Source organism: Labrus mixtus, chromosome 11 (assembly GCF_963584025.1).
Source record: "Labrus mixtus chromosome 11, fLabMix1.1, whole genome shotgun sequence".
Lineage (NCBI taxonomy): Eukaryota > Metazoa > Chordata > Actinopteri > Labriformes > Labridae > Labrus > Labrus mixtus.
The window spans coordinates 8,127,228-8,135,566 of NC_083622.1; the positions used below are offsets into that span (position 1 = coordinate 8,127,228).

Here is an 8,339-nt window from a genome sequence, read left to right on the forward strand (position 1 = left end):
ACAGGATTGGTATTCCATATTTTCATGGCCTAAAGCAGGAACTGAAAAACAACCTTTTAAATGAAATGCACTGCTACAAATATTTCAGATCAACAGATACAGAACTCCTAAAGTCATCAATAAACACACATCAAAATCAAGAAAAAATTTAAACCGCAAGCGGTGATGAAGGGCCCTCGCACCCCTGTGCATGTCGGGGTGTGTTGCAACCGCGGGAGTGCAGCAGCAGCGGAACGTGGCTAAAAGTTGTACTATGGTATGCTGAGATAGGCAGCGTAATGAACATCACAGAAAATTTTGAAGTAGAGCAGTTCAGGCTAGAACTGTCATGATAGCTATGAAATATGGAGCAAATTGAGCATTGTGTAGTACTTATTCCTTGCAGTAGGAGGCGCTATGGTTAAGGCAAGGCAAGTTTATTTATATAGCACATTTCAACAACAAGGCAATTCAAAGTGCTTCACACAAGACATCAAAAGCATCATGTCAGAGGAAAGAAAAGAAACATTAAAATAGAACATTAAAAAAAATATCACTGGAATTATTGAATCTGAACATAACTACACTTTTGTCAAATAGCTGATCTATCTATTTTTTATTTTTTAAATCTATTTTTTGTACATTCTTAATTTTTCTTTTCATATTTAAATTGTACTATGTTCACTTTTTGTTTGCAATCTTTGCTCTTTGCTACTGTTACACTGTAAATTTCCCCATTGTGGGATAAATAAAGGATTATCTTATCTTATGTTCAACTAAAAATAATTCAAATGAAATTAATTGAAATAAATAAAGTTAAAATATAAAAAGAGTTAAAAGTTACAGTGCAGAGTTAAAATTCAAAATCTTATTAAAGCTGTTTAATGAAAGGCAGCTGTAAACAGGTGTGTCTTCAACCTCGATTTAAAAGAGCTGAGAGTTTCAGCAGACCTGCAGTTTTCTGGGAGTTTGATCCAGATATAAGGAGCATAGAAACTGAACGCTGCTTCTCCGTGTTTGGTTCTGACTCTGAGGACAGAGAGCAGACCTGTCCCAGACGACCTGAGCGGTCTGGATGGTTCGTAATTAATCAGGAGGTCACTAATGTATTTTGGCCCTAAACCTTTAAGCGCTTTATAAACCAGCAACAGGATTTTAAAATCTATTCTCTTACAGACTGGGAGCCAGTGTAAAGACCTCAGAACTGGACTGATGTGATCCATTTTCTTGGTTTTGGTGAGGACTCTAGCAGCAGCGTTCTGGATCAGCTGCAGTTGTCTGACTGACGTTTTAGGCAGACCTGTAAAGACACTGTTGCAGTAATCAAGACGACTGAAGATAAAAGCATGGACACGTTTTTCCAGGTCCTGCTGGGACATAAGTCCTCTAATTCGTGATATGTTCTTCAGGTGATAGTAGGCTGACTTTGTAATTGTCTTCATGTGGCTTTTAAAATTGAGGTCTGAGTCCATCACTACGCCCAGATTTCTTGCCTGGTCTGTGGTTTTAAGTCTGACTGACTGAAGCTGATTGCTGACTCTTAGTCACTCCTCCTTTGCTCCAAAAACAACAACCTCAGTTTTGTCTTTGTTTAGCTGGAGAACATTTTTGCACATAAACTCATGGATTTGCTCTATGCATTTACCCAGTGCTTTTATGGGACCATGGTTGCCTGGCGACATTGTAATATATATTTGTGTGTCGTCTGCGTAGTTATGATAACTTATTTTATTGTTTTTTATAATCTGAGCTAGTGGGAGCATGTAGAGGTTAAACAGAAGATGCCCCAGGATGGAACCTTGGGGAACTCCACAAGTCATTTTTGTTTGCTCAGATTTGAAGTTACCTATAGACACGAAGAAGTCCCTGTCCTTTAAGTAGGATTCAATCCAGTTTAGTACTGTGCCAGAAACTCCTACCAAGTTTTCCAGTCGGTCGAGTAATATATTGTGGTCAACCGTCAAACGCAGCACTGAGATCAAGTAAAACTAAGACTGAGGTTCTGCCACTGTCTGTGTTTAAACAGATGTCATTAAACTCTTTAACCAGAGCTGTCTCAGTGCTGTGATTTTGTCTAAAACCTGACTGGAAGACATCGAAACAGTCGATCAATGTCAAGAAGTTATTTAACTGTTGAAAAACAGCATTTTCGATTATTTTACTTAAAAAAAAGGAAGATTTGATATAGGCCTGTAATTGTTCATTATTGACTTGTCTAGATTGTTCTTTTTTAATAGTGGCTTGATGACTACTGTTTTCAGGGCCTGTGGGAAGACATCTGAGAGAAGAGACAGGTTTACAATTTGTAACAGATTTGGAGCCATGACTTGGGAAATTTTTTTGAAAAAACCTGTTTGCAGAATATCAAGACAGCAGGAGGAGGAATTTAATTGTTGTATAATGTCCTCCAGGTTTTTAAGGTTGATTTGATTAAATTGTGTCATGGTGCTTAAGTTGGTTTTAAATGGACACAGCACATATCCTGATCCTGATGATGAGTTACTGACAGTTTGTCAAATTTTCTGGATTTGGTGGAAAATGTATTACAGGCCCTGGTAGAATGAAATTCAGATGCTATTGACACAGGAGGGTTTGTTAGCCTGTCGACAGTAGCAAACAGGGCACAAGCATTATTATTGTTTCTGGTGATGATGTCAGGGAAGACAGATTGCCTTGCATTCCTCAGTTGTGAATTATAAGTGTGAAGTCTCTCTTTGTAGATGTCATAATGAATCTGGAGATTAGTTTTACGCCACCTGCGTTCAGCTTTTCGACAATCTCTTTTTCTGTTTCTTACCAGTGTTGAATTTCTCCATGGAGATTTTTTCTTACCAGAGACAACCTTCACCTTAGTGGGAGCAATGGAATCAATAACATTTGTGATTTTAGAATTGAAGTTGACTTCTGACTGAGCCCCAGGACAGGGCAGCTGTGGAAGAGAAAACCTGGTTAAATATTTCACTGGTGTTTTCAGTGATACACCGTTTTGTGATCACTTTTGTTTGAATACTTGTCATGTACACTGACATAGTACTCTCAAATAAAACACAGGAGTGATCAGAGAGGGCAACATCTGAAACAACAACCTTGGAGATGTCCAAGCCCTTGGAGATGATTAAGTCCAGAGTGTGCCGTCTGTTGTGTGTGGGCTCTGTCATGTGCTGAGTCAGCCCAAAGCTATCAAGAGTGTGAAACAGTTATTTAGTCCCTCTGTCCTGGGGGTTATCAACGTGGATGTTAAAATCACCAACAAGTCAACTACCTTGACTTGAGAGTGTTATTAACCCCTCCTCCCGACATGATAGCATGTCATGTTTAGTACCAATGGATGCAGTATTTCGTGCTTTGATACCTGTATATCCCCCCTAGCTTTAAAATTGAGCCCGCGACGCCGTCCGAAAAATAGTAACATTTATGTCGACTGAGGGCACCCTAACATTAGACAACAAGTTAACCGTTAATGATAGCTAGCTAACGAAATGACTGCTGGCTAACTGGTAAACCGTTAGCGTGAGCTATTCTGTGAAATTGCTTGGTTGACTAATGTAATATAACGGTTTTATGAGTTTAGCTAGTTAGCCGTTAGCTAGCAAGAGTTACAGCCACCTCCTGTTTATGGCGATGTGATTTGTGGACTTCCTGTTGGATTTTGAGCATGGGTGCAAGAGGGTTTATTGTAGGTGTTGTCAAGATGGATACGCATAGTAAAATTCAGAACAGTAGGTTCAACGTGCTGCGGGGGCTGAATGTTTGAAATATTGTAGGGGGCACCACTGAGCCATTAAGCCTCGCCCACTTACTTAAACGATACAAGATGTTTGACTTCAGTGCCAGGATTATATGTATGAAGTTTCAGGTCTGTACGACTATATCAAGCCCATGAAAATACTACTTCCTGTTTGATGGTGAATGACGCATCTGTACGGCAAGAGCATTGGACGTAGGCATTTGAGCTTGAAAGGGTTCTATGGCCAAGGTGTTAGCATGGTCCACACCAATTTTTAGGGGGAAATGAGCTATCGTGTAGCAATGGCTAGTGCTAATTGAGAAGCAGTAACTTCCTGTTGTCAACAGGTGGCGCTGTGACTTATCCAAAAATTTCAAACATGGATGTGTTCAGGACGGGTCCCGTATCATGCATGAGAAATTGTAATATGATTGAATACTGCATAGCTGAGATATAAGCATTTACTTTTTTGGCAAGTTGCCAAAACGCACAAAAAAGTTCTAATGCACGCCATGGCCATGCCCTTTGACGAAATAACGTGTGGAGCACAACGAGATATGCTGAGCATGTCTAGAACGCACTGACACTGAGTTTGTGCCGATCGGATGAGCGCCCTCGGACAAGATCCTTCAAATGAGAAGGCTGAAATCTGCGATTTTGGGCCATTTTTGTGAAATTCAACTTGAATTCGTGGACTTCCTGTCGGGTTTTTTGAAACACCGCAAGAGGATTTTTAGTCTGTCCCGAGAAGCTTAATATGTGTACCAATTTTCGTGAGTGTACGTGAAAAAACCCTCTAGGGGGAGGCAATTTTGAAAATTTCAAGGGGGCGCCACTGAGCCATTTTGTGAAATTCTTTTACGAAACCACCAAAATATCTAATTTTTCGCGAGACCTGATGACCGTGGAAAGTTTGGTGAGTTTTTGTGCATGTTCAGGCCCTCAAAACATTGCGTTTAAAGTGGAGGAAGAAGAAAAATAATAATTCCTAGGGTTTCAAGAGGGTCCTCGCACGGTTCGTGCTCGGGCCCTAATAAAAAGCCTTTTAAAGGCTGTACATCAGAATTTTACAAAACAAGTATTTGGCTATCTAGAAAATGTAATGACACAGCACATCAGGGGGAAATCAACAACTTTCTTTTACTATGTTCTGCCACTAGAAACAGAAAAAAATCATGCGACTGAAGCTCTTCCTCACACCCCACATGTGCATCATGGCCTTTTTTGTCCCATCTGATTTTCTGATTCATTCAGAAGTGGTGAAATGATTACAATTCGTCGGATCTCCTTGTTTATCTGAGTAACAAGGAGACAACACACACACAAACATACACTTCAACACTAGTTGATCTTTGACCTTGTTCATGACGTCAGCAGAAAATGGCCGCCGTGTGAATATTGTGTAATGCACACTCCAAAGGGGACCAGCTATCTCTGCAGAAATATAAAGCTTGTTCTAAGGTCACGAAAACACGAGACTCTTATTTTCAGGTGATTATTCATTAATATTTTATGTACTTTTGGGCTTTTTATTTCGAGATAGGACGGTGGATAGAGTCAAAAAACAGGGAAAATGAGAGTGTGGGGAATGTGGTAAAGGAGCCACAGGTCGGATGAGTCGGGCCGCCCAGTGGGAGGACTGAAGCCTCTGTACATGGGGCGCACGCACTAACCACTACACCACCAGCGCCCTCTACTGCTAATCCTCTTACTGATCTGTTAAATCTTACACACTGAGCCTTAAAGAAGAAAATCTTTCTGCTGTGTGAGAACTTCTTCAGTTTAGACACCGAGGCAGAGCGATACGATTTGAAAAGATCGAACACAAGAACTCTCTGTGTTATACCAAAGACGTTAAAAACACTGTTTCCTTCCCAATCAGGTGAGACTCCCAGCATTCCTAGCTGGCTGATCTGAGACCTGTTGTTTTGCCTGCCAGCCATATATTCCTGCTTAGCCCAGCATCTGTGCTGAGAACATGCGTGTTAGTTTAAATCCAACTCTTCTGTCCTGACTGAGGGTAAAAACATCCAAAGTGTTCAGTGGTAGGTTGAAAAAACAACACAATATTGGCTGTTGATCAAGGCTGGATCCGCTAGCCGTTAAGCTAGCGTTAGCCTCGATGCTAACAGGTGTATTGAAAAATGTCTAGTCCTGTGCAATTAGCGTTAGCCGCGATGCTAACAAGATACATATAAAATGTCATATGCCACTGTTAATCAGTTAGCGTTTGTGTTGTGAAAAATGTAGTATTTATTCAGGCTTTTTGTGATCTGTAAGAGCAAACGTTTGACACCATGAAGGGTGAAAGTAGCTTAGCTTAGCCACAGTATGTATGTAAATGAGTAAGGAATAGTTTAATGCACGTTATGATTAAAGTTTTTTCCTCTTTAGTTAATTTCAATCTCTTTTGTGGAGTCTCTCACACAGAACTTCAGTGTTTCATAGTACAGTTATTACAGTAAAGTGTCCTATGTTGTCTAATCAATAAAAAGCTCAACAGTAAATTGATGAAGAAAATCTTTAACCTTTTTTGTAGTACAACAGAGCTAATGGAAAATTGTGACTAAACACAGATGTTATTTTAATACTTGGTGTTAAATGTTAAGTGCTTAAATTGAGATGAAGCCTGTGTTGATGATGACGTGCATGTTTATCTTTATAGAGGTGGTGTGACCTGTCTGTAGGTCAGGTTTTGGTAAAAGGCGGATTTTGGGCTCATCCAGTAGACCATCCATCGACAAGAGCATCCACCATAGAACTGTGAGCAGCTAACTGGATAGTGAGCCCAACCTTCGAGACCTCAAGTGGGATTAAGAAGACTGTTTCTTCTAAGGAAGAACTTCCTTCGCTACTTCATAGAGCACAGAAGCACAGATTAAACAGAAACACACAACTGGATTGAAACCCAACGAAAAAGACTGGGCTTAGACACTTCAAATGTTTGTTTTATTTCATGTGCACACTTTATTAATTAAGTTGTTAATTGCATTAGTAAATTCTATACCTGCAATATTTGTGTTCCTTATATACAAAGTTTGAAAATGTATTCCTGTGTGTGCCTCTTGACTGTAAGTCAGGTCTTTTACCTGCTTTTTGTAACATAACAATGAGTAAGGTCTTTTTACCTGCTCTTTTGTAATGTTAACAGACAATGAGTAAGGTATTTTACCTGCTTCTTGTAAAGTGTCTCGAGATAACACTTGTTATGAGTTGACGCTATACAAATAAAAGTTGATTGATTGATTGATTGATTGATTGATTGATTGACTGGTATTCAGACCTTGGGCTCCAGGTGTCCTAGTCTTCTGATGTTTGTCCACCTTCAACACTTTATTTACAGTAACATGGGTTAAAAACAACTATGCTTTTCCCCTGAATTTGATCAGATATGTTGGTAGCTATGACACACCAAATGTTTTCATAATGTTGTTTACAGTTAACGTTAAAGATAATACTTGTATTTGTAGTAGTATTTTTTTTTTTTTTTTAAACTGTTTGAGTGGAAGTTCAATAGACCTCCTTTTTGTTTCTGTGTTTAATTTAAAGTTGGACCCTGTTCCCTCTGAGCTGTTAATAACTGCATAATAAAGTATTTATTAACCTTTATAAGTAGTGTTCCCACTTTAGATCCAGTACCTGCAGAGGAGCTTTATTAGCTCTTAATAAGTGCATAATAAAGTATTTATTAATCTTTATAAGTAGTGTTCCCACTTTAGATCCAGTACCAGTAAGTTTCTAATAAGAGCCTATAAGTTTCTTGTAAGACATAATAAAGGTTTTAATTATGCCTCTATTAACACTTATATAGTCTTATTTGTGTTAATAAGGATCTAATAAGGTCTTATAACATCTTATAAGTGACTTATTACCTATTAATTACAACTTATTCCAAGCACCTTAATATAAAGTGTTACCGTAACTTGTCCTGAATGCAAAGGGAAAGACGAGAAAGCATAGATTTTGTGTCCCTTATGTATGCACAAGAGTCACAAAGCACTGACCTGAGACCAGCGTCTTCATAGTGGGGGTGGTTGACGATGGGCCGACCTGTCGAAAGCTTCACGCTAGCCATGGTGGGCATGGCGCCAGCAAACACAGAATCTGCATCAATCACACACAAAACAGACACAGGGACAAAAGTGAAATAAATGTTGAATGGAATTGTCTCCAGTTCTTCTCCTTCCTGTATCTGCTGGCTGTTCTAATGTCCACGTTATAGACTGAGGGGGACTCAGAGTTTACTTCACTTACCAGGCTGGGAGTTTTCCTGGATCCAGTCCAGCAGCTCCTCCTGTGGCAGGTTGCTGAACTCTCCGATGACGGCCCACTGAGCCTGCAGGTTGGCTACACCTTGTATGGCCATGATGGCTAAGATTACAAACACGACAGCCTGGTGTTTGAACTTCTCCCCGATCCAGCCAAACAGCTGACAGAGCGAGCAGAGAGGGAGGGAATATTAGTGCTGGTGTTTATTTTTTATCACTGCCTTTGTTTGAGCCAAGAGACTGACCTGTTTGGAGCAGATGAGTGAGGCCATGATGCACATGTGGGGCGTGAGGAAGAGCTTCAGTCGCATGATGAGGACGGCTAAGACCGTGAAGGCCACCAGCTGCAGACTGTGGTACACCAT

The 8,339-nt window shown here is 40.0% G+C and overlaps 1 protein-coding gene across 1 annotated transcript; it reads right to left on the minus strand.

Moving 5' to 3' along the window:
• Positions 1 to 7,606: 7,606 nt before the first annotated feature.
• On the minus strand, positions 7,607 to 8,339 carry LOC132983170 (probable C-mannosyltransferase DPY19L1). The gene is made up of 4 exons (XM_061049401.1): positions 8,220 to 8,339; positions 7,961 to 8,135; positions 7,711 to 7,810; positions 7,607 to 7,634 (listed from the first exon to the last, which is right to left on the minus strand). Exons 1-4 carry the CDS (start codon positions 8,337 to 8,339, stop codon positions 7,607 to 7,609), a joined length of 423 nt encoding a protein of 140 aa, XP_060905384.1.